Raw genomic sequence first — 26,056 nt, 5'->3', positions numbered from 1 at the left:
AATTAATTTCAAGAAATATAGGAGAATAAATTAATACCTTGAGTTATCAAACCTTGTTCTTCGGCTGCCATACCATTCTTCTTACACCTACACCTACTTTAATACGGAAGGAAGATATGTAACAAAACTTTTCGACTCCCAATAGAATTAGATAGCTCAAAAGTCATCATTAACAATTCAATTTACTACAACACACTATAATTAATCCTAACAAAGCAGTAAAATCATAAAAGCCCTAATCAATTGTTAATCCTTTAACATTGATTTCTTAATTACAGCCACTATCTAATAACTCAAGTAAAATCATAAATACCTGTAAATTATTTTAATCCACAATTAATCTTTAATCCATCAGCGCTTAATTCAGGCTTACAACTTTTATAAGATATATAAGATACTACTTGATGAGGGTGTCTAATTTTGAAATTTCATCATAAATTTCTCGATACTAATCATCTACATTGTTAGATTATCACTCTGTTGTGCAAATTAGTTTATTAACTTCATTTATTGTCTTATAAATACTCGTATCAGTTGACTAATAATTATCATATATTTTTATAGAAGATAGTGTAGCAAAAATAAACACAATATACATAAGGGCTCGTTGAATAATTTAGCTACTAAATTTATTGAGCTTTCTTTCTTCTTCCCAAATTTAAAGGGGTTCAATCCAAATTTTTAAAGAGGATCCATCAAAATTTTATAAAGGGCTTTGTTGAAAATAATTTTCCCTAATAGGGGTCCAATGAACACCCCCCCCCCCCCCCCCACTATATATAAAACCGCCACTGAATCCAACCATCACCTCCACCGTCCATCGTCTTCACCTTATCACCAGTGAAAATAGGGACACTTGTATTCTATGTCAATGGTATTCGCCGCAACGCGCAGGTACCATGCTCGTTTTTTATGGGTTTCATCACATGAAAAGTACTTAACTATCGATGTGTTTTTAGCTTATGTTTACACTATTCAATGTGTGTTCCAAAATATCACTCATATTGTTTTTTCTTAGATGTTATTTCTGCAATATTAATTATTATTATTATTATTATTGACGTTTTCATATCAATGTGTTTAGTGATTGGTATTATTAAGTACTAATAGAATTTTTTAGTATTTTATACTATTAGTTCAACTTGTGTTTTTGCAATAATTTACTATTTAAGTACTCGGTAGCTCAATAAAAGAATGTTTTGACCGAGTGTGTCACTGTTTTCCCGAAGACCTTCAACGTCGCTTTTAACAAAACTGCCCAAGTACATAGATATCAACCAAGTGCCATAAGTATAAGATAGTATTTTCCCCTAACACTATCAGGCCCATAATTATAAGATCGCTATTAGACGTCATTGGATGTCTTATCAAGATGAGAGACATTATACTCTACGAGAGATATAAGATATTGCCCTTGCGTTGCGTCGGTGAGATGGTGGTAGTTATAGGTCAAGTTATACAGTATCATAACCAAATACCTTAGCCGTAAGAGCTCATTGGGAATAAAATGATTTAGAGGAATAAAATGATTTATGTAAGAGATGGAAAAAAGAGTGGTTGAGATTTAAGGAGAAAGAGAATAATGAATAGTTGAGATTTAAAGGTATTATAGGTATATTAGGTAGAGGTGTTTATATTAGTGAATAAAGAAGATTGGTAATTTAGGTAGTTCAATTAATTAATTGAGATTTGAAAAAAAAAAAAAAACAAATGTTTTATAAGATAGTATTAGATATTAGATATTAAATATTGGGAAGTGATTTTGCTACAACATTAATTAGTTATCTACAATAAATGTACAAATTTTATTGTACAATCTACAACTTTATAATGCAGGTATTGTTGTAAATGGCTAAATATTATTGTAGCAATATTATTTCCCTAGATAAGAAAGAAGAAGGTTGTTTTCAAGGAAGTTTTGACGGATTTGTAAATGCTCTATTACTTTGTGTTTTTTTTCCCAATTACGTTTACAACTTTTCACTGGTAATAAGGTTTAATTTTGTTCATTATGTTAATATTTTTTCACTGGAATATATACCAATATATATTTTAATTTAGAAGATCTCTATATATAGAGGGGGTCATAACTTTTTTTTTTAAAGTTAGTTTGGATTTTAACCAACAAATCGCTAGACCTCCAACCCCTTTCTCATGGATAATACCTTGAGATGAGAAACCCAAGATTTGAGACCTTGGGAAAAACTCACCTTCGTGGCCTACATTGTGGATTTAAATGTCACCATTATTTTTACTTAAATGTTTTTAGAGCTATGTGGATTGTATATACCATTGCTTGCATTTTACAGCTTAAAATAATCTACAGGGAGGATTCCCTAATTCGTAATGGTAATGGTATTCAGTCTTCTAAACTAAAGTCGTCTGAATCAGAACGTCAAAGTGATGCTATGGCAGTGCAACGTGCATTTGAAAATACAAACAATGTATGTCAATTATGATATCTTTGTTTTTACCTTATATTGGTATCTAATAGATCTAGTCTTGGGGATGCCAGATAATCAAACTTCTGAAATCTATTAGGTGGTGGAGGTGTTGATATGATCTTGACCCATGCAGTTAGTATTAGTGGGTTAGCTTTGACGTTCTCCACCAGAACCATATATCATGATCAACAACATCAAATCAGCAAGATATATGATAATTGTATCTATTATCATGTATCGAAATGTTCCGACTTCCTAAACGAAGTTATATAATTAAGCTATTTCAAAGGCTAAAATTTTGTCTTTGCTTTTTTTTAGGCTAATATAAGTCTTTATGTTGAGTATACAATGATTACTCTTCTCATAGCAATGACACATCTATTTCAATAAAATGATCAACATGAAAAACTTACACACTCAGCTCTTTCCATGTATGGATTTTTGTTTAAAACAATGGGATGAGTTACTTTGCCACTGAATCAAGTAAAGTTAGCCTTTTCCTGTAAATGCACCGGATGAAAGTATTTCAGATGCCTGTTAGTTCCTAGATGATCCGCTTAACCATTCTAGTTCTAATTTTAGGTGCTAACAGTACTAGATAAACAAGGAGCCCAACTTCTTGCTGTTCTTGTAGTTTTAAGAACATGGATATCAGATCGCATAGCTTCTTTAAATGGTATCTTCAATTCATGTTATTTCATTTGTTTTTTATTATGATTCTACATATTCTGATTGTCAATGTTTTGACTTCACAGGAACGACTGTGAAGTATGTTTTGGAGCAAGATAAAGCAGCCTTCATACGGTTGATTGGTGTTAGTGTCCTTCAAAGTGCGGCTTCATCATTTGTTGCACCTTCTTTGAGGTATCCATTATCATTCTGAAGACATCATGTACCTATACAAACCGCAAAGAAAGCAACAAACAACACACAAACGAACACCACGCCCAAGCTATATAATGTGTTGTGCTTGCCATTGGTCAGTGACTGGATTTGATTTATTTTTCTTATTTGTTACGTAAAGGCATTTGACTGCCAGGCTTGCACTCGGATGGAGGATCAACTTGACTTCACACTTACTAAAGAATTACTTGAGGAAGAAGCATATTACAAGGTGACATACAGTAACATGCGTTATGTTTTACAGAAATTAAAATTTGATGTATTTTGTATATCACAAATCGTTAGAGGCTATTTGCTAGTATTAATTGTGTAAAAGCTGTTAAAAAAAAATTGTGTGTAAAAGGGATAAGGTGTGTATTTATAGAGCTACAGGTTACACTTAGGTACCATCCAGACTAGTATATTTAAACTGTGTACCTGTCTATGATGCCTATGCAACCTAAGGACGGCGAAAAACTTGTATCTTGGATTAAGAGAAATCTTGGAGTTAACAGCTGCTTGATGAAGATATGGTTGATCTATGCATTCTTATATATAAACTATAAACAAAGATCTTTGAAGGTAAAATTTCTTCAAGGAAATGAAAATGAACTTGCCACGGGGTCTGTTTCAGGCTGTTTTAGTAGAATATTTCCTTATGATTTCTATGAAAAAATGCATTTTGAACATTGAGTCGTCAGCACTAAGAAATAGATAGCTCAGATGTATCAGGGATTACGTGCAATAATGGTAGAATAGAGGTCGTTGTACTCATCTCTATGTCCAGACATGGAAAATATAGACATGCAAAGGAGTAAAGGTTCTCAATGTCAACTGGAGAAATATTTTGATGAGTATGTTGATATCACAAACTTAGTCGTTTCTATTCTATAAGGTACCATGATTAAAATTGACGCATTAATGCATTATATAGAACAATAACATGCGTGATGTAAGAAAGCCAAATGTTAATTCAAACTCATTGTCCGTTATATATGCCAAGTGCATCGTATTTATATTTTGCAACCCAAAATATAATAAGTCAATTCATAAATGGTTCAAAGAGTGCAAACAGTTGTAACATTTATCTTTGTATGCCCGGGTACCTTTTGAGTTGAAAAGCTAGTGGAAGTCTGTATTGGGTTTCATGTTTAATATTGAGTAGTTACTGAGCTTTTGTTAACATAACACAAGCATGTGTGAGTGAGAATACAGTCTTAAGGCCAAAGCTGTCAAATTCTTGATGTAGAAAAGGTATACAGCTATAGGTTATTATTGTGCTCTTAATATGTTTTCACCTTGTTTTAAGCAATGAAGCTTTTTGGATATTTCTGACATGTTATAATCTGCGTCATCCAGGTTCATGCATGAGAGGCTGCGTACCCATGCTGAGTCTGTTGCGTTTTTCGGAGGTGGTGCTCGAGAAAGAGCGGTAACTCCTTTTACTTGAATAATTCTTTACAAGGCACAAGTATAACTGGCCTAAGCATACTGGAAAAAATCATTTGAAAGTTTGTTGTCTGTAATTGCTGAACACCTATATGATAGTTCTACAACTAATATGCTTGGTATGCTTCTATTCATCTATTGAGAAGTAATTTAGAGAGATGAAGTTTATTTAGTCAATATAGTACGTCTCTATTATTACGGTATCACTGGCTTTTATTCCAACAATAATAAATCATTGATATACTCCAGTTATGCCAGTGTGCACTGTGCAGGAAAATTTTGAATATGTACATCTCTAATGTATCATTTTATAATACTTCGGATTTATACATTATTGCTGGCAGATGATCGAGTCAAGATTTAATGAGCTTCTGGCTCATGCCAAAATGCTGCTGAGGAAGAAATGGTTATTTGGCGTACTGGATGATTTTGTTACGAAACAACTGCCTCACAATGTTACTTGGGGATTGAGCTTGTTATATGCCATGGAGCACAAAGCTCACCGTTCATTGACCTCCACTCAAGGTGATTTTGTGGGTTAGCTGGATTGACCCCAGTCACATTTTTTTCAATTTTATAGTTCTATACATTTCATTGATTGCAAAAACGATAGTTTAATGATGCTTATCTAATTTTGGGATTAAAACAAATAAGGAGGCTATGTGTTCTTTATTTGGGCAACTTTAGAAACTTAAACCCATTCTCCCTTTAACCTATTCCGTATATATTTGACCCATTTGCCTTATTTTCTAGCATGTATTTCCATTTGATTTGTTTGAGATAAATCATTATTCCCAGGTGAGCTGGCACATGCATTGCGGTTTTTGGCATCTGTTGTATCTCAAAGCTTCTTGGCTTTTGGTGACATTCTGGAGCTGCATAGAAAGTTCATTGAACTCTCTGGTGGTGTTAATCGGATTTTTGAACTTGAAGAGCTTCTCGATGCTGCACAATCTGGTTAGTGTATTCTCTGTTATCAAGTAATTCTAATTAGTTCCTTGTTTTTGTTATTCTGTGTTTGTTTTTATGGTGGGTTATATTAATCGCCTTACTTTTAGATTGAACTGTTTTATATGTTGATTTATGAAGGCCGTCATAAGTTATAATTATTTTCGCAGCATATGCAGGCTGATGGGTTGGGTAACTGGCCAAAACTGGCTCAGTTAAAAGGTTCATCTTACAGTAAGAGCAGACATGGGACTGGTCTACCTTGTTTCCTTCTAATTGAACCATTTGGTTTGATCTGTTTTGTATAAAATACTCCCAAAAATCAAACCATTTATATGTAAATCGGTATTTCTATTGAAGTTTCCACCTGTAGTTATGCTTTATTGTCATGTCCCTCCTATAATTGAGGATTGCCTTGATTTATGAATTTCAACTGATCATGGTAATATTTTACAGATGAGACTGTTGGCACTTCATCACAGTCCGATGAGATGCATTTCAAAAATGAGGACGGTATCTTTATTTCGGAGGTTGATATAATTACGCCATCACAGAAATTGTTAGCAAGGAGGTTGACGTGTAATATAGTACCAGGGAAAAGCCTTCTTCTTACTGGTTAGTGAAAATATATTCTTTGTATAATTATTCCTCATCTACATATTTCTAACAATTCAAACATAATATTGAAGGTCCAAATGGTAGTGGGAAAAGTTCGGTGTTCAGGGCTCTTCGTGGTCTTTGGCCTATTGTCAGTGGACACATTCATAAACCTTCCCACAATGTTAATGATGTTGGTGAATTCAATTGTGGTATATTATACATTCCCCAGAAACCGTATACTTGTTTGGGAACATTACGAGATCAAATTATCTATCCTCTCTCACATGACCAAGCAGAAAAGAGGGCAAAGGCGTTAAGTTTGTATCGAGAAGGTGAGTTTTTTTCTACCGTTATTGCTTATGTTTTCTATATCTTCTAGAGTTGGGAAAATGTGAGGGTCGAGACGGTTGCATAATGTGTCAAAAGGAGTTCGTTTCAAAACAAATGTATTTTATTCAAGATGGATTTAGGTTGGAAAAAGTAATCTTTTAATGGAGGTCAAAGAGGGATTTTTTTGTTTACTGAACCAAGATGGGTTGCGTCGGGTTAACTACGTTTAATGTATTAAGTATTATAAATATTTATCGTTTTAAAAGGTATACGAGTACTATTTTTTTAGGTTTGTTTTGCCTAAATAGAATTAGGTGGTTGATAATATTTGAATAATATGCATATGGTGACTATTAACCGATATGACTTCTGTCGTTCCCAAGTAAATAAATTGAGATGGTCATATGTGATGGTGTGATTGCCATCTTCACTTGTGATAAGGGTAGTGATATAATAGACAAGGTTTTTCGTGGGATATGCCACAACATGGATAATAAAAGAAAACAAAGTTGTTTAATTATTTTAATTATAAAGATATCACATGACATGTTTATGCAATTTTTCCAGGGCAAAACGATGGCGTTGACGCAAATATTCTAAATGTGCATCTCAGAACGATCCTAGAGAATGTGAAATTATCTTACCTTTTTGAAAGGGAAGGAAGCTGGGAGGCTAGTCAAAACTGGGAAGACATCCTTTCTCTTGGGGAACAACAGAGATTAGCCATGGTGAGCTTCTCTTTTAGATCCTTGATCATGGGATCTTCATATAAGATTATGTGTCAAATCCATATGTTCAGCCTTCTAATTTTTTCTGTTATTTAAGGCCCGGTTATTTTTTCACAAGCCTCGGTTTGGTGTCCTTAATGAATGCACCAAGTAAGTAAACATAGTTTACACACAAGGAAAGGATTCATTACCAATCTTGCTTTATATATATTTATTTTCCTTTTGTATTCATTCTAGTGCTACAAGTGTGGATGTTGAAGAGCAGCTTTACAGGCTTGCTCGTGATCTAGGCATTACGCTTATTACATCATCACAGGTACCTACTAGTGTTCTCTTGCAACAAATAAATATAGGTGATGGCTAAATCTACGTCTTATAATGGGTGCGGGTGAAATGGGTAAATCTTATCCAGAGGTGAAACCGATTGTGGTGACCGCTGGGCCAACCCACTATCACATTTTTAATTTATAGATTCTTGATGTATTACTATTGATAACAAAAGTTCTATGCCTCGTATCAGTGATCTTAACATCTTTCATAAAGTGATGTATGAGCTTTTATGCATTGTAATAAATCATTGGAGATGACTTTTGACATTCTTAGTTCATTGAAATCGTATTTAGAGTTGGTATAACCATTAATCCACTATGACCTGAAAATAATTGTTACCTGAACAATTCTATGTTAATTGGTTGAACTTGCTACTTGCAAGTAAAACCCATTTTGTATATTCTTTATTAAGTTTTTTTAACCACTAAAGTAAATAGTTTTAAATTTTTTGCCTTTGAGCGTCCTGCTTTAATACCATTCCACTCAATGGAATTGCGATCGATGGAGAAGGAAGGTGGGAGCTTCGGTCCATCAAGCAATGAATTAAGACCCTCTCATTTGAAGGTGACATTATAACTACTTGTTAGGCAATTATGCATTTAGTCTTTTGGCAAAAGCTAAATGAAATAACTAACCAGATATAGGGTAATATACAACTATATAGCTGATTGTTTCATGTATTATATGAAACATGTATATTTGTTTTGCTGTAAAAACTGTTTCTATACAGTCAATTTGATTAAATTGTATTAGGAGGAATAATTATTGTATATTAGAGTTAAGAAAGTTTGTTGGCTAGAGCTGCTTAACTGTAACTATTTTTCATTACAACTAATTTAAGTGTGGACTCGTCAGCTTTTGCACCTTATGACAGCATGTATTGTATGTTATCGTTCTGGACCATTGGACACACACACATATATAATTATACTAGATTTTTTACCCGCACGATGTACGGTTGTTGTATTGAGTTTTTTTAAACTTTTAATATTGACATTAATAAACGTGCATCATGAACAAAAGTAAAATCTTTATTTGAAAAGAATTATATGAATTAATGATTGATCTCATCTAAACAATTTAAGTCCTGTATTGTTTTGTTTTAAATATAAACCTTAATATTACTACTTTTTTTAAGGATTCATCCTATCATATATTGGTAAATGTGTATGTATATATCTGTATCTGTATCACCATATAAAAATTATAAGCTCGTGTTGAAAGTTTAAAAAAAATGAGACATGTAAATGACCAAAATTTCCTTAATGAATTAAATCACCATCAACCCTTAATATTAAATTACACCATTAGTTCATTATATTATAAAATGGGAAATGATTAATTTTTCTAACCAAATAGCCTAATAACCCTCCTAACTATAAGATGATGACATATGAAAATGTCAGGAAGCAAGAATAAGAAAGAAAATTAGTGGATACCACATGTCACCTTCTTAATGTATTAGGAGGATTTATTTGGTTAGGAGGATTTGCCGTTTTCCAAAATAAAATATTTCAACTAATCCCCTTTAAATCAAATACCTTTACCTACACTAATTGATGTCGTCACCACCGTCACTATCCTTCGCCGGCATCACACTACCGTTATCGTCGGCTCGCCGCCGTATTACGCAGGTATTCTTGTATAAACACAACTATCTACTAAAGATGGTTCCTCTAAAAATTCGTAGGTATTAAATAAATAGAAATTCTTTTCCTATGCTAATTTATCTTCAATTTATCTTCATGTCCCAACATTTGAGCCTTAATATTAAAGAAACTAATACTAACAAAATAACAATAACAATAACAACATAAAGATTGGGAAAAAAAACACTATTATATAATATTAATATTATATAATATTAATATTAAGAATAACAAACTACATTAATAAAAATAATAAATAAAGTAACCTACTTTGAATATAGATTGCGATTAATTTCTTGCAAAGCTTCGGTTATACTAATATGAAAATATCAAAGTTTTTGTATTGAAACTTGAAAGACTTTTGAGATGAGGTGTTGGTATTTCTTGCAGGAAGGGTTGGTACGATAGATTTTTTTTTTTTTGTAACATTAATTAATAATAAATTACATTGTTTATGTTTATAGCCATAATATGGACTTATTCACAGACGGCGTTTGGAAAGGATTTATTATAAGATTTGGTATTTTATATAAGATATGATTTTATAGATTTCATATATATTTGTTTAATGCTTTTGGATATACATAAATAGATATAAGGTTTATAGATATTATCAAAAAAAAAAATATGGAGATGCCATGTGGGATTAATCCTATGTGACAATGTTATAAGCTAGTTTTAAGTTGAATATGCTTTAAAATCCTCCAGCTAACTATTGTTTTAATAATTATATAGATATCTATTTTATATTATAATGCAACTCAGGTTTTAACTTTTAATTTCAACAATGTACACATGATAATGCATGATGTACCATACATCAATGTCCCACAACTTTCAACTTTCATTTTCATCCCTCTCATCAAATCTCAACCACTCATTTTTTCTCTCTCCTCCATAAATCATTTTATTCATCTAATTCATTCAAAATCTTTTATCTCAAAACCCATACATCGATAAAAATGTCACAAATGGTCCCTATGGTTTGTCATACTCACATTTTGACCCCTGTACTTTTTTTTCGTTGCAACTGGTCCCTTTCTTTTTCGTTTTTGTTTCCAGAAGCCACTGACACTAACTTTTGTTAAATTTGGTTGTTTAATCCCTCACGTGCATATCACGTGAGCGCATAATCTGTTAGGAATAAACTGCACACACACACAATTGAGAATCAGAAAAGAACAAGAAGGAAGGACACAAGATTTAACGTGGTATCTCACACTAAACTGTGTGAACTCATCCACGGGGGTAAAGAGGTTTTCTTATTTGGAACTAGCCTATGTAATGGTGCTGGCTAAAATTAGGGTTGCTAAACTTGCTCCCTAAGTTTCCTAAATTTGAAACTGGCCTATGTAATGGTGCTGGCTAAAATCAGGCATGTTGTCCTAATTGTCTTCAGCCTTTTAATGGGTCGTAGACAACAATACGCCAACAATCTCCCATTTGGTGTCTTCGGACCTCGAACTGCACCATCTTCAATCTCTTCCGTACATCTGTATTAAGAACTAAATCTCAATCTTCATTGCGTCCTATTTATCCCTTTGGCTTTCTCCAAATAACCTGAAGGCCCGTTAAAGCTCCCACTGAGCTTCAACCCATCAGTCATGGAAATCTCTGCCCCTGACTTGTTCTTTGTCTCTACCGGCTCCCACTGAAACGAACTGCCGGATCATGAGAAATCCTGAGAACAAACACTCTCCTTTAAAGCAGATAATAAACTAGAGAGACTTTAACAGCTGGAATACTGGTTCTCTTAACCCACTATCTGGAAACTTTGACTGAAGCACAACACAATGCTCCCACTGTCATAAAAACCCTGACTGGTTTCTCTGAACCTTTCCTAGCACGTTCAACCTGTATCTAACCTGTACCTCTGGGTTTGCCATTTGCAAAACAAACCTTCTTCTGCCCACGAGATTCTGTGAACCAGATTTTGTTTTCTTCTGAACTGGGATGGTCACTCCCTCAGGCGATAAACTGACTAAATAACGCGAACCCCATTTCTTAGCTCGAGCCACGACTAGAATTCCCTTGATGACTCTCTACAGCCAGTTCCCGAACTTACCTCATACCATAATCATCCAACTGCTTGACAAAATCAACTGTCCAGACTGGAGTAACCAGGACTTTCAAAGTCCATAAACCGGTTGGAGTCTTCAAATCTATGTCAACCATGCCCTACACATCAAGAAATTCATGTTCGCCAGTCTTACCATTTCAAAATCCCCAACTTTCAGATTCTGTAGTGCTTCATTGCTGTGGGTAGCATTAAATGAAGCACTATCCACTGTCTGAGTTGTAGTCTTCTGTAGTGTTCAATTCTTTGAGATTTTCCGGACATTGATTCCAAAAATGTCCAACCTCTTCTGATCATGCTTGTTGAAAGAAACATCTCCACCAACCAAGAAAACAAGCCACCTGTTTTCTTTCATGTTGCTAAACAAGAAGAATCCAAAGCCACCTGCTTTGATGGATCCTTACTGCCTGTTTTTCATGCAACACGACGGTCTCCTCTTATCATGAACAAGCCAATCAAGGCCCGCAAAGAACTCAACATCAACACACCGTGCTGAAAATTTTGATCTGACCTTAACTACCCAATTAATTCTTTCTCAACAACAAACAACAAAATAAAAAGAACAAGTACTGAGCCTTCTGCTTCTATGTCCCCCCCCCCTGTCCGAACAGGCCTGGAAAAAGAGGTAAGGTCTCGCTTTCCCCCCCACCCCTTTTTTATAGCTAAGGGTAACCTGGTTCAAAGCCTCCTGCTTGATGAATTTTTCCCATTCGCTTCTGCTCTTCTGGTTGAAATGACTTCTGCCGCAAGAACAAGTGGTCATGTTTCCTCGTTATTATACTTGGCAAAAAGGAAGAATAAAACTCGGTTGAAGGTATCTGATCAAAACAGTCCTGCAAAAACAGCTTTGAAACATCCCTACCGTCCCAAGGAGACTTGAAACAGCCCCTACTGTGAACAGTCTCTATTTTCTGCTGTTATACACACTCTAGGAACAGCCCCTACTATCCCAAAAACCAGTTCTTCCTCCTTTTAATTCACTAACCCCCTAAAAACCCCAATGTGCCAAATCAAGCTCTAATCTGCCCAACTGAACCCTGATCAACCAAAATCAGACCCGGAACTGCCCAAAACATTATTGCCGGAACCCTAAACTGCCCAATTCAGACCTAAATCTGCCTAAATCAAACCTGCATCTGACCAAAGCAGACCTAATATTGCTTAAATCAGCTTTGCCCGAGCTTTAGTCTTTGGCTGATCTGGCTGTTCTGGTTGATGGCGGTTGTTGCGGTGGCTGGTCTTGGCCGGAACTCTAATCTGGGTGACGGATTTGTGTGATCTGTGTGAATCAGAACCTTGGAAGCCGTTAACCTTGGCTTTGATGTCGCTTGTTAGGAACAAAGTTACACGTTCTGATTTAAAACACACACGAATTTGGAATTTAAACAGAAAAGAAAAGACAAGGAACACCAAGATTTAACATGGTATCTCACACTAAACTGTGTGAACTAATCCACGGGGGCAACTGATTTTTCTTTATTGAATCCCTCAACCCAAATTACATGTACAAGAGATAAGAGATTATAGGCTACAATTAGGGTTGCTAAACTTGCTCCCCAAGTTTCCTAAATTTGGAACGGGCCTATGTAATGGGGTTGGCTAAAATCAGGCCTGTTGCCCTAATTGTCTTCAGCCTTTTAATGGGTCGTAGACAACAATACGCCAACATAATCGTCCATTTTGTAATTGCAGGGACTATTTGTGATTAAAAAAAAAATCCTTCTTCTTCCTCTTCTTCCTCCTTTTTTCAGGCTACCATCCCCACCACCATAATATATACATATCTCATAAAATATATATAGGAGGATCCCATGTTCTTTCCTTAACATATCTCATATCTCTTGTTTCCATGAGTTCATCAATCCGTTCTCTCTATATATATACATTTATATTTATACATATATTGTATATTTGTATCTGTTTCTATCTATTATATGTATAGGAGGGGATGATATATTATCTCAAAAAGAACATCGCCTTCATATCAATAAGAACATCAACAAGCAAGTATTTAATCTTCACAATTTAAATACAACACATCTTTCTTCATTTCTTCTAGAGATTTAAGCAGTAATAACAGTGTCCAACTGACTCATTTTCATCATTATTATTGACAACACCACCAACAAATCCCAAAATCTTATGATGAATAGGAACAAAGAATCTAAAAAGAAACACATATATATCTACCATTTACTAAAGACATGCGGTATCATCTCGCTACATGTGATGTCGGTTCAAAAAGTGACATATATATCTACCACTAATTAACATGTAAATCCTTGCCTCTGATTATATATATATATATAATATCTGGAAATCCTTTTGAAAGTGTCGAATTTAGCCTTGAAAACAAACTGAAACTGGTTTCATTAAGGCATTTTATCGAACTCCTGGTGTGCAACTTTCTACCACTGATTTCTCTATGAAATTGAACCTAATGATTTGCCCGAATGCAAGAATCAATCAAAAGAAGAAATAGGACGAGATTTATTTGCATTTTCATTTCAAGAATCAACCAAAATAATCAACGTTGGATTGACCAGATTGTAAAGAACACCAAATGTTATTTGGTTCAAAAATGGAAAACTTAAATTGGTAGAATCTTTAGGTTTTTTTTTCTCATCTTTTTTATGGTTTTTAGGCATGATTAGATCTGAAATTGAGAAAGAAAGATAAAAGGATCATTGAAAGATTGAAACAAGTTTTGGTGAAAAAAGCAAAGTGCCTCTCTCCCCCCCCCCCCCCCCCCCCCCTCTCTCTCTATATATATATATATATATTATTTTTGTATAAAAACTTATAAAGTGTATATATATAAAACTCTTTTTATCACATATAGTCCTTGTGGTTGTGCCAGGGGCTTTTGGCAACGAAAACAAAAAAGACAATGACCAGTTGCAACGGAGAAAAAAAAGCACAGGGGTCAAAATGCGAATATGACAAACCACATGGACCATTTGTGACATTTTCTCTTATAAAAATTATATGGTTGTTCTTAAAATTTCATGCTCTTTTATCAGAGATATCATTCGATGTACTTTCGACGAATTTTTAAATCCGAGGGCGGAGTCCGTATGGATAAAGCATTTGGCTAGCATACGCTATGACCTATCATCTCCTATGATCTATCACACTCTATTACCTATCATCCCACCATCTTACCACCGCAACGCGCGAGTAATTTCTCTCGTGTGCATATATATATATATAAATTTTTTTTTTAGTGTTAACAATTTGTTGTTAGAAAAAGCTCAATACTATAAAATCACAATAATATTAACAATCATTATTGCAATAATTTTACCATATTAATAATATTAAGGTGTGTTATTACTTGCTAATAAATATGTCAATATGGATTTTGTTTCACCTTTAAGAGTCGGATAAAAGGTTAGTTTAGTTATAATGCTTGCTCTTTTGTATGCTCAAGAATACATGGAAGATTCTTTATATGCATGATAACATAATGTATTTTAGCCCACTAATTACAACATACCCGAATAAATATAATATTTTGACAAACTCTTTTTAATATGAGATAATACACAACCTATGTTCCACTATTAAACACAAAGTTATAGTAGAAACAATACTAGAGTAAAATATTACTCTAAACACAATAATAAACATCAAAACCTCTTTTCTTCAATAAAACACGCATCTCGGACATCTTCCAACATAGTCTTGAAGTATATCCGTTTGATGACCAGAATGCCCGTATCAAAATGTCGTAGCATAACTTATTTTGAACCCATAAATATCCTATTAAACAACCACATGCTTAGTTATACGCATTTATTTAATAGTCAAACTACAACATGAAATACATTATCAAATATACTTACAAAAAGTAGTGTTTCTGAATTCAAATACCTCATTAGAAAAACTTTTTCCTTAGTCGAGCAAAAGTCATTATAATTGAGATAGTTAGAAAAGTGTAAACATTCTCTATCATCTCAAAGTAAACTACCCTCCAAATCCTAATATAGTGAAAGCTAACAAAAAGTCCCATGAAGCCTACAACAAATCCCGGGATCATACCAGCATAAAACCACGAGAAACCTTTTATGCCATTTTCACCTTCATTATCACCAACATGAGTGTTTGATTTATTGTTTGTTTCGCAACTCCTCAATAATAATCCACATAGTCCGTTATTCCCTTCATACATAGCAACATCAAAAGTCTGGAGATGATTTCCAATTGGTACTATACCAGATAATTTATTGAACGATAGGTTCAAATAGCCTAGAAAGTTCAAGCTAGCTAAACTTGGAGGAATTTTCCCAGACAACTTGTTCTTCGACAAATCTAATGATTCCAATGACTTTAAATTTCCGATCATTGTAGGTATGTGTTCACTTAATTCGTTTCTCGAAAGATTCAAATTTGTCAATTTTTCAAGGTTCATCAACACATCAGGAATTTCACCTATAATTTTGTTGCTTGAGAGGTCCAAGGATACAAGAAACTGAAGTGTGCTAGTGTACTTTAGTACAATTCCCTTTATGCAAGCTTCAATATTTTCTTCATATTCATTACTTTCTTGTAACTCGACATCACTCTTGATGATCATACCAGTTAAATTACAAAAGCAATGAGGGATATTTCCAGTTATCTTATTATTTGCGAGGTTTAACTGTTGAAGAGTTTTGATTTGACATAGTTCTAGTGGAAGCATACCTATGAACATATTTGATTGGAGATTTAAAATTCTAAGCTTTGATAGCTTTTTTCCAATCCAAAAAGGGATATTACCCGTCAACAAATTGTTTCCCAAATCCATAGTGACCAAGTTTTTCAAGTTTTGTAGAGACACTGGGAGATTACCCCCAAATTTGTTGTTACCCAAGTGTAATGACTCAAGTTGATATAGAAGGCCCAATGACTTTGGAATATCACCCGTTATATTGTTACTTGTAAGATCCATCACTCGCAAATAAGTCAAGCTCCCTAAGCAACCGGGAAGAATTCCAAAAAAATTATTATGTGATAAATCAAACACTTCTATACTATGTAGCTCGCATAAATGGGTTGGGACGCTTCCAGTGAAACAGTTTTTCCCAAGAGCAATAACTCGGAGACCTGGATTGGAGTTGGGAAACCATTAGTCGTGTTAAAAGTTCTAAGACAAGTTGTGTTGGATTAACTTGGGGAAATCGTTAGTCTACTTAAAACTTACACTCTCTACGTCCCTTTTGAAATGTCATGATTTGACATTTAAAGTCTTTTCATTTAACTTTGACCGTTAATACTTTTGTTTGTATCACTTAGTAGTTGATGTTATATCAATTAATATTTGTTTAAAACTCAATCTATTAATATATATATATATATATATATATGTTTTAGGTAAAATAAAACAAGCATTAAAGTAAAACAAATAAAACAATAGGTTTTTCTTATATGGCGATCACCGTGCATCATGAATATCATTGTGCATCAATTGCTACGTTAATCTTCGTGCATCAATTTAACCATGATGTAAGGGTCAAGATCTTGTCTTATTTGTTTTACTTTAATGTTTGTTTTACAATACCCAACTAGGGATGGCAACGGGGCGGGTATTGTCGGGGATCTCAATCCCCATCCCCGTATCCGATTTTTACTTGTAATCCCCATCCCCGTCCCCATCCCTATCCCTGTCGGGAAATTAAATTACATCTCCATACCCGTCCCCATCGGGTATCGGGGGTCCCTGTCGGGTATCGGGGATACCTTTTTTTGAAAGAATATGAATTTATCTTAATAGAAAATATGTAAAAGAATGTGTATTTCGATATTTTCTTTCTATGTATAAACTAATTTATATGTTAAGTAAATGATTAATAAAGTATAACACATAAAAAGTATTAAATAAAAGCTCTAAAACTTAAAATTGATTCTAGAATACAGATAAGAACTTAAAGTGATTTTTATAAATATATAGAGTATTTTCGGGTTCGGGTATGGGGATTGGGAATTGACGGTTTCCCATCCCCATCCCCATCCCCATCGGAGATTAGGATTTACATCCCCATACTCGTGCCCATCCCTGGTCAAATTGGGTGCGGGTATCGGGTTCTCCATCGGGTACGGGTAATTTTGCCATCCCTATACCCAACCCCTATATATATATAACCCCGATATATATATATAGATATATAGGGTTGGGTTATATTAGGGACTCCTTATTTTAGGGAACATTAGGGACATGTAATTTATACACTTACACATGTGTAAGTCGTCGTGGCGGTGGTTGCCGTCGCCGGAGGATCATGGTGGTGGTTGGAGATGATGGTGGTGGTGGTGATTGTGGTTGTATAACTTACACATGTGTAAGTACAATAGTTGTACTTACACATGTGTAAGTCGTGGTGGCGGTGGTCGCCGTCGCGAGAGGATCATGGTGGTTGTCGGAGATGATGGTGTGTCGGAGATGATGAAAAATGAATGATTGAGAAGTGTCTATAATGGTCCCTAAAATAAGGAGTCTCTGATTTAACTTTTCCATATATATATATATACTATGTATATGAGTGATGAGAATATATGACTGTCATGTACCTAAATTAGGTATAAAACCTCTCACATATTAATATTTTAATCCATAAGAAACATGAGGGGCAAACATTTATTAATTTTACAATATATATTAAAATATTAGTATGTGAGTGGTTTCCATACCTAATAATATATATATTATCAAGTGTTATATAACACAAAAAAATGTTAACCTTCAAAGTTGAGAATAGATTTAAAAAGTCAAAATATAACATTTAAAATGTGACGGATGAAGTATATAAGGAGATAAACTCTAGTTCAACAACCTTCTTAATAATACTATTTAAAAAAAAGCTAAAACCAGTTAAAAAATTATTACATAAAAGGCATAAATAATAATAAAATATTTACTTTGAATGTTTGTCGGCAATGAAACCGGCCACCGCTAACTCTAGTTACGTGTTTTGATAAAAATTTTAAATTTAAATCTAAAATAGAAAGTTAAATTTAAATCTAGAGTTTTATATACGTAAAAGTTATTCACCCGACACGAATAAGCTTTTAGGTTTATCAAAAACATATATACAAAGAAACACAATGTATTTATGGAAAAAAAATTTTTTTTCCAATAACAATAATTTTAAGTTTTCCACTAGCAATGCGAGGTCACAAATATTTTATAAACTTTTTTTTTTTACAAATATATATAGCATGAGAGGTGTAATGTGATTCAATCAATTAGGTGAAAGAAAAAGATAATAAACAAGGAGAATGATAAATTTTTAACTTAAAAATCATCTTAAAACTATAAAAAGGTGACATGTGGTATGCACTAATTCTTTTTCCTAATTTTGTCCCTTGATTTTTTTCACATGTTATTATCCATTATTAGGAGGATTTTTAGGCTATTTAGTTATAAGGATTAATCATTTACTAGTTTAAACATCATTTAATTAGTGAATGTTATATTTGTAGAAAATACTTTTGTAAATTATTTTTAAAGTTAAAATTACTTTTATTTATTGTCAAAATCCGAATATTTATAAAAAGTTAAAATGTAAAAAGTCTTTTATACTCGCACAAATTAAAATAGAGGCTAAATTCAACAATGGTGTAAGAAAAGCTTATAACCTCAAATATAAATATTTATAAACGTTTTTATCCAAAAATTTCTCTTACCACCGGGACAAAATTGCAAAGATAAAAAGTTATTATCCAGTAATTGCATACCTGTGTTGTTATTCGCTATTATTCGTGGCAGATTTCCATGGATCTCGTTGTCGGACAGATCCAAGATTCGAAGATGAGAGGAGATGTTCTGAAACCACTCTGGTATTGTATCCCTAATACTCGAATTTGAAAGATCTAAGTCTTCAAGATGTGTTTGTGTTTGAAGCCAGTTTGGGAATTGGGGTCCCATGTTCCAGCAGGAGCTTAAATTCAAATAGTCCAATTGGAAGGGAGGAATCCAATGACGGCTCATATTCAACGTTATCAATGAATTACCAGACAACCCCAACCAGGTTAGATTGTAGAGTTTGGTGAAGTGATGTTCAGAAACAACCCCACTCAATTGGTTACCATTAAGATTAAGGGAATAGAGGTTTGAAAGCTGACCAAGACTAGTGGGCATGTTCCCACTCAATTGATTAAAACCAAGATCGAGCCATTGTAGGCTGGTGAGTAGTCCAATGCTTTCAGGTATGCTCCCATTCAATTGATTATGCCGAAGATAGAGGTCTGTTAGAGATGATAGGCCACCAAGTGAGGGAGGTATTGGACCACACAATTGATTATATTCAAGGTCCATCTGAGAAAGAGAGCTCAAGTTTCCAATAGAATCTGGTATTCGACCAGACAATTGATTCAATGAAAGGGAGATGATATAAAGAGAGCTCAAGCTTCCAATTGAATCTGGTATTCGACCAGAAAATTGGTTATATAAAAGGACCATGTAAGAAAGAGAGCTCAAGTTTCCAATAGAATCTGGTATTCGACCAGACAATTGATTTCCTGAAAGGTCCATGGAAGAAAGAGAGCTCAAGCTTCCAATAGAATCTGGTATTCGACCAGACAATTGATTTCCTGAAAGGTCCATGGAAGAAAGAGAGCTCAAGCTTCCAATAGAATCTGGTATTGGACCAGACAAATAATTGAATGAAAGGTCCATGGAAGAAAGAGAGCTCAAGTTTCCAATAGAATCTGGTATTCCCCCATGGAAGCTGTTATCGCTAAGGTCTAGATGCACGAGGCGAGTAAGGTTTGATAACCAAACGGGGATGGTGGAGTTGATACCATAGGAAGTGAGATTAAGTGAGACAACATGAACAGTTCTTGTGTCACACTTAACTCCTCGCCACCCACAACATTCTAATCCGGTCCATGGTGACAGCCATTTTGATTGGTTTGTGAAGCCTTTTCTGAATAAAAGCAGTGTTTGCCGCTCTCTTTGGATACATGTAATGTTTGAAGAAGCTGTGTTGCTGCTGCTTGCGCCATATGTTTGAAAGAACAGGCATAATATTGTAAGATTGACAATAAAATTAGTGGCTTCCATTTTGGAGTAATTAGGATAGAGTAGATGTTGTATAACTCAGAGACAGGGTGAATGGGGCATATATATAACACAGCATGCCTTAAAATCTTTTATGAACGTATACTTAGGTAGATATCGACTTGAGTCCACAAGATATTTCATAGCAGACTTGGAGTCAGTCAAGGATCACCCAAAGTCTTTCAAGAGATAGTGGCCACACACAGAAAAAGGCAAAAAGCTTATGGGTCCATAACGTGTTTACTCGTATTATGCCCAGCCAATGCTTGTTAGCTGCTGTGTTTTGGAATAATTTGTATTTATGAATTGCACAATTGTCATGATCAAGAATTTAACGGTAGACTTGGATTCATGAATGGCCACATACATATCAACTTGAAAGACTTGGTACAAAGTCTTTCAAGATCCGGTGGCCACATACATATCAACTTCTTTGGGTCATTATAACATGTTAATGTCGGTCAATGATTTTTGAATGCAGTGTTATACACGTAAACTTTCTATCAATAGCCAAAATTTTAATCTCCCAGTTAAATTTTTGTTGTGTCTTCTGGACTGGTATTTCTTTGCCATCATGTCATCTTTCTTTGGTGTCTCAGTTTTTATTTTGTTTTGGGAGTCACGAGGATGACAGATTTCATTGTGTTGCAGGTCCAAGGCTTGGTGTATTGGTCCAAGTTTGGTGGTGACAATAGGCCAAGTACCACGGAGAGGCCTGAACACGAAACTTTAGCTGTGTCAGTCTTTAGCAGGCTTTGGTTTTGGTGGGTTTTGTACTTAAAGCTGTGTCGATTTAAACTGCAATTATAGTTGCTCATGAAAGTGGTCATATTTTAGGTGCTTGATTTCAAGGAATTCATGCAAGTAAATTTGCTTTTGGTTTTAGGCCTATTTAAGCTAAATTTAATGCCAATTATGCTGAGTATTCTTTAAGAGCATTTCCATTAGGTGTCTTTGTTGGTTTTCCTGATAATGATCATGATAGTGATATCCCAAATTCCAAATTGATGATGAATTAAAATAGGCCTATTTTGGATAATATTTGTTATTTCAGCTGGTGTGATTGCAAATATAATTTTGCATATGTTATTTATCTTTGCTCAAGTTGTATTTATTAGATTGTCGCTCTCTTTGGATACATGTTACGTTTGAAGAAGCCGTGATTGTGGTATTGTTGCTGCTTGTGCAATATGTTTGAAAGAACATGTATAATATTGTAAGATTGACAATAAAGTTAGTGGTTTTCATTTCGGAGTAATTATTAAGATAGAGTAGATGTTGTATAATTAAGATACAGGGGGAGTGGGGCATATATATAACACCGCATGCCTTAGATTTTATGAATGTTTACTTAGGTTGATATCGACATAGTCCACAAGATAATTTATAGTAGACTTGGAGTCAGTCAAGAGATGGTGGCCACATACAGAAAAAGCTTGTGGGTCACAATGGTCATAATCAAGAATTTAACAGTAGACTTGGAGTTATGAATGGTACGACGTCTTTCTAGAGCCAGTGCCCACATACATATCAATTTGTTTGGGTCATAATAACATGTTAATATTGGTCAATGGTTGTTGGCTGCAGTGTTAATCATGTAAACTTTCTATCAATAGCAAAAGTTGTGATTTCTCTAACCTTTTAAAGTAGGATGTGTCTTCTTTGGTTGTTTTCAGCTTCTTCAGAGGTTTCAAGGTATCGGGTAATTTTTTGCTATCGTGTCATCTTTCAAGCTATCTGTTATTTGGTGTCTTAGTTGTTATTTTGTTTTGGGAGTTATAAGGAGGATGGCAGATTTGATTGAGTCACAGCCTCACAGGTCTATTTGGTGTCTTGGTTGTTATTAAATCAACTTAACATGTTTCATTCATTATGCAACTGCTTTTACTTAATAATTATTTTTCACAAGAGTGACAATTTGATCTAACTCTACTTTAGCTAATGATTATTTTGCTTAATGGTCATACAAAAGGCCAAAGACCATGGAGAGCCTTGAACCCCGAACATAAGCATTATCCGAGTGACTTTACTTTTGGTGGGTTTGAAAGCGCACAATCTGTACATGAAACTGTGTCAGTTTTTACAGCAACTACTATAGTTTTTCACGAAAGTGGTCTTTTTTAAGATGCTTCACTTCAGTTCTAAAAGGCTGAGTATTCTTTAAGAGCATTTCCTTTGGGTGGTTTTGTTAGTTTCCCTGATCACAATTGATGGTTTTTTTATTCCGAATAATAGGCCTATTTTGAATAGAATTTTTGTTATTTCAGCTGTTGTATTGCCAATATAGTTTTTGCATATGTTTTTTATCTCTGCTCTAGTTGTATAGGTTGGATTGTCTGTACAAAAAGCTTTCCTTGGTGTGATTGTACCCAAGGTTTTGACCCTTTTTGGCTGCATCCCTAGACAGGTTGCTAGCCAATGATTTATTCTTTTGGTTAATGATGGTGAGTTGCCTAAAAGTATCCCGAATTCAGTTTCACAATTTAGTTGATGACATTAAGAAATGATTTATTCTTTTGGTTTAATAATTTATTCTTTTGGTTAATGATGGTGGGAAAGATTTTTTAGTTAAGGTTACCCAGCATAAGAATCTTAATGGTAGTGGTCGAATTGGGCTTCAGAGATGACATTACTGTTAGCAAGGAAATTAACATGTGATTAAGGTACCACATAAAAGCCTTTGTCTTACTGGTTAGGAAAAATATATTGTTTATAGTATTGTACATTTTTCTGACAATTCAAACTTAAACTTGAAGGTGCAAATGTATTGGGAAAAGTTCTGTGTTCAGGGTTCTCCGTGGTCTTTGGCCTATTGTCAGAGGATGCATTACGAGAATAAATTACCGTATACATGTTTAGGAACATTGCGAGATTAGATTATCACACAAGACCAGAAAAGAGGGCATTAAGTTTGTATCGAGAAGGTGAGTTTTGTTTTTTGCTTATCTTTTCTATTTATTCTTGAGGTGGGAAAATGGCTGGGTCGAGACGGTTGCGTAACGTGTCCAAAGGAGTTCGTTATACAACAGTTAATATTGTTTTCAAGATGGATTCCAGCTGAAATAAGTAATTTCTTTAAGGGGGTTATAAAGGGATTTTTAGGTTGAGTTGACCAAGTATTAAGTAATATAGATAGTTATGGTTTTTAAAAGCTATACCAGTAATATAGTTTGAGGTTCATAATATTTGACTTAATACATATGGTGACTATCAACCCATATGACTTGCTCCATCAGACCATCAGTTTAGTTAGTTTTTGTTCCCAAACTCGACCTATTCTCATTTCTCAAGTAAATGGGCTGAGATGCTCATCTGTGATGGTGTGATGGCTTCATATGTGTTGTCGGAGTGCTTCAATTTAATAAAGATATTGTGTCACGTGTTTATGATATATTTCCAGGGCAAAACGATAGTGTTGACGCAAATATTCTGGATGTGCATCTAGCAAGATGTATTTCCAGGGCAAAGCTGGGAAGACATCCTTTCTCTTGGGGAACAACAGAGATCCGGCATTGTAAGCTTCTCTTTTAAACCCTTGATCATGGCATCTTTATATAAGATAATGTACCGATCTATATGTTCAGCTTTGTAATTTTTTCCTTTATTTAAGGCCCGATTATTCTTTCACAAGCCTTGGTAATTTTGTGTCCTTGATGAAGGCGTTAAGTAAGCAGACATAATTTCCACACATAAAAAGAGTTCATTACCAAATTTTGTTTCTATGTATTAATTTCCTGTTTTAATCATTCATTCATTCTAGTGCTACAATTGTTGAAGAGCACCATTACCTGCATGCACATGATCATCACGGTTATTACATCATCACAGGTACCTACTACTGTTTTCTTGCAGCCAGCTTATAATGGGTTTGGGTTAAATGGGTAAATCTTATTTGCGGGTTGAATGTTGAAACCAATTGCGTTGGCTACTGGGCCAGCCTACAAGCACCTTTTAGTTTATAAATATCGGCGTATAGTTATTGATTACAAAATCTCTGCCTCATATCAATAATCTTGACTTCTTTCATAAAGTGATTTATAATCTTTTATGCTTTTTAACACATCATGGCGGATGACTTTTGACCCCTTGATTCATTTCAGTTGTATTTAGATTTGGCTTTAACCAATTTGAGCAGAAAAATATTTGGAATCTGACCAATTCTAAGTAATTTGGTCAAAATTGCTACTTGCAAGTAAAACCAGAAATAGGGTATACAAAACATATATTTGTCTGTTCCTTTTATTATACGAAACATATGTATATTTGTTTTGCTGTAAATAAACAGTTTCTATATTTAGTCAATTTGATTAAACTGAATAAGGAGTAATCTTAATACTGATTGTATGTTAAATTTGATCATGGCTTTGGTGTTCCTTGTGCCATATGTGTGAAACTTGTTTGATATCGACTCGAGTCCACAAGATATTTAATAGTAGACTTGGGATCACACGAAGTCTTTCAAGTGATGGTTGCCACATACAGAAAAAGCTTGTTTGGGCCCGTAACGTGTTGCTCCTATTATTATCAGCCAACACTTGTGGACTGTAGTATTTTTAGGAAACTTATTTGTATTCATGAATCGCACAATTGTCATGATCAAGAACTTAACAGTAGACTTGGAGTCATGTGTGGTACCAAGTCTTTCAAAAGTCAGTAGCCACATACATATCAACTTGTTTGGGTCATAGTAACATGTTAATGTCGGTCAACGGTTGTTTCTTGACTGCAGTGTTAAATACGTAAACTTTCTTTCAATAACCAAAATTCGCTTAAATTACTTAAAATAAGATTTGTCTGTTATGTTAGGTTGATATTGAATTGAGTCCACAAGACATTTAAAAGTAGACTTGGAAGTCTTTCAAGAGATGGTGGCCAGTGGCCACATACTGAAAAAACTTGTTGGTCCATAACGTGTTACTCCTATTACTAACAGCTAATGCCTGTGACTGCTGTGTCATGATCAAGAATTTAACAGTAGACTTGGAGCTATACATGGTACAAAGTCTTTCAAGAATCCGTGGCCACATACATATCAATGTTAACGACGGTCAATAACGATGGCTGCAGTATTAAACACGTAAATTTTCGATGGATTTTGCCAGAATTTTGATCTCTGTATGTGTATTCTTAGGTGGTTTTCTGCTATTTCAATTCTCAATTAAATTCTAAGTATTGTTTTAATGATGGAATACTTTTGTACTCGTTTTTCTCAAATAAGTAATTCTAATCCGGGGGTTGAAACCGACTGTGTATATTACTCTAGATGTTAAAAAATAAGTAATTAATTCTTAGAGCCGCAACTTTTGCCATTTATGATAGCAAGAATTGTTCGTCGTTTTCGCCTTTGACCATTTCCAAAACATTGAACAAATTATTAATTTGACAGAAACTGAATTGTAACCAATATAAGTAATTAAGTGAGAATATAATCATAGCAAACATCCATGGCAAACTATAAGTAAATGGATTAATTTGTAGGCGTAAACCTGTATCTTAATGACGGTATCACTTGGATTTGAATTTGGGTAAATTTATTTACAGTAGAATGTTGGGATTTTGTGTTAAGATAAAACTCTAAA

The 26,056-nt window shown here is 34.3% G+C and overlaps 2 protein-coding genes and 2 long non-coding RNA genes across 5 annotated transcripts; 3 read left to right on the top strand and 1 right to left on the bottom strand.

The window, feature by feature from the left end:
- The first annotated feature begins 3,082 nt into the window (after nt 1-3,082).
- On the top strand, nt 3,083-3,483 carry LOC122602320. Its single transcript, XR_006324215.1, has 3 exons — nt 3,083-3,120; nt 3,200-3,308; nt 3,469-3,483. It is a non-coding gene; the product is annotated as an uncharacterized LOC122602320 (long non-coding RNA).
- A 632-nt stretch (nt 3,484-4,115) lies between these two features.
- On the top strand, nt 4,116-25,734 carry LOC122586720 (ABC transporter D family member 1-like). The gene is made up of 9 exons (XM_043758712.1): nt 4,116-4,180; nt 4,686-4,758; nt 5,120-5,300; nt 5,574-5,732; nt 6,180-6,338; nt 6,413-6,655; nt 23,878-23,991; nt 24,238-24,305; nt 25,411-25,734. The coding sequence occupies exons 1-9, from the start codon at nt 4,116-4,118 to the stop codon at nt 25,435-25,437; spliced, it is 1,089 nt and encodes a 362-aa protein (XP_043614647.1). The 3' UTR covers nt 25,438-25,734.
- Nucleotides 14,925-19,397, bottom strand: LOC122602233 (receptor-like protein EIX2). Of its 2 annotated transcripts, none has more exons than XM_043774955.1 (2): nt 19,154-19,397; nt 14,925-15,202 (listed from the first exon to the last, which is right to left on the bottom strand). In XM_043774955.1, the coding sequence occupies exons 1-2, from the start codon at nt 19,341-19,343 to the stop codon at nt 15,051-15,053; spliced, it is 342 nt and encodes a 113-aa protein (XP_043630890.1). In that variant the 5' UTR covers nt 19,344-19,397; the 3' UTR covers nt 14,925-15,050. The 2 variants fall into 2 exon arrangements, with proteins under 2 accessions (XP_043630890.1, XP_043630883.1); XM_043774948.1 differs by lacking the exon at nt 14,925-15,202 and adding an exon at nt 15,206-15,601.
- Nucleotides 20,087-21,390, top strand: LOC122602297. Its single transcript, XR_006324203.1, has 2 exons — nt 20,087-20,448; nt 21,129-21,390. It is a non-coding gene; the product is annotated as an uncharacterized LOC122602297 (long non-coding RNA).
- Nucleotides 25,735-26,056: the final 322 nt, after the last annotated feature.

This window comes from Erigeron canadensis, chromosome 1 (genome assembly GCF_010389155.1).
Source record: "Erigeron canadensis isolate Cc75 chromosome 1, C_canadensis_v1, whole genome shotgun sequence".
Classification (NCBI taxonomy): domain Eukaryota; kingdom Viridiplantae; phylum Streptophyta; class Magnoliopsida; order Asterales; family Asteraceae; genus Erigeron; species Erigeron canadensis.
The sequence above is the reverse complement of the archived record's forward strand: the minus strand, read 5'-3'. Positions and strand labels throughout refer to the sequence as shown.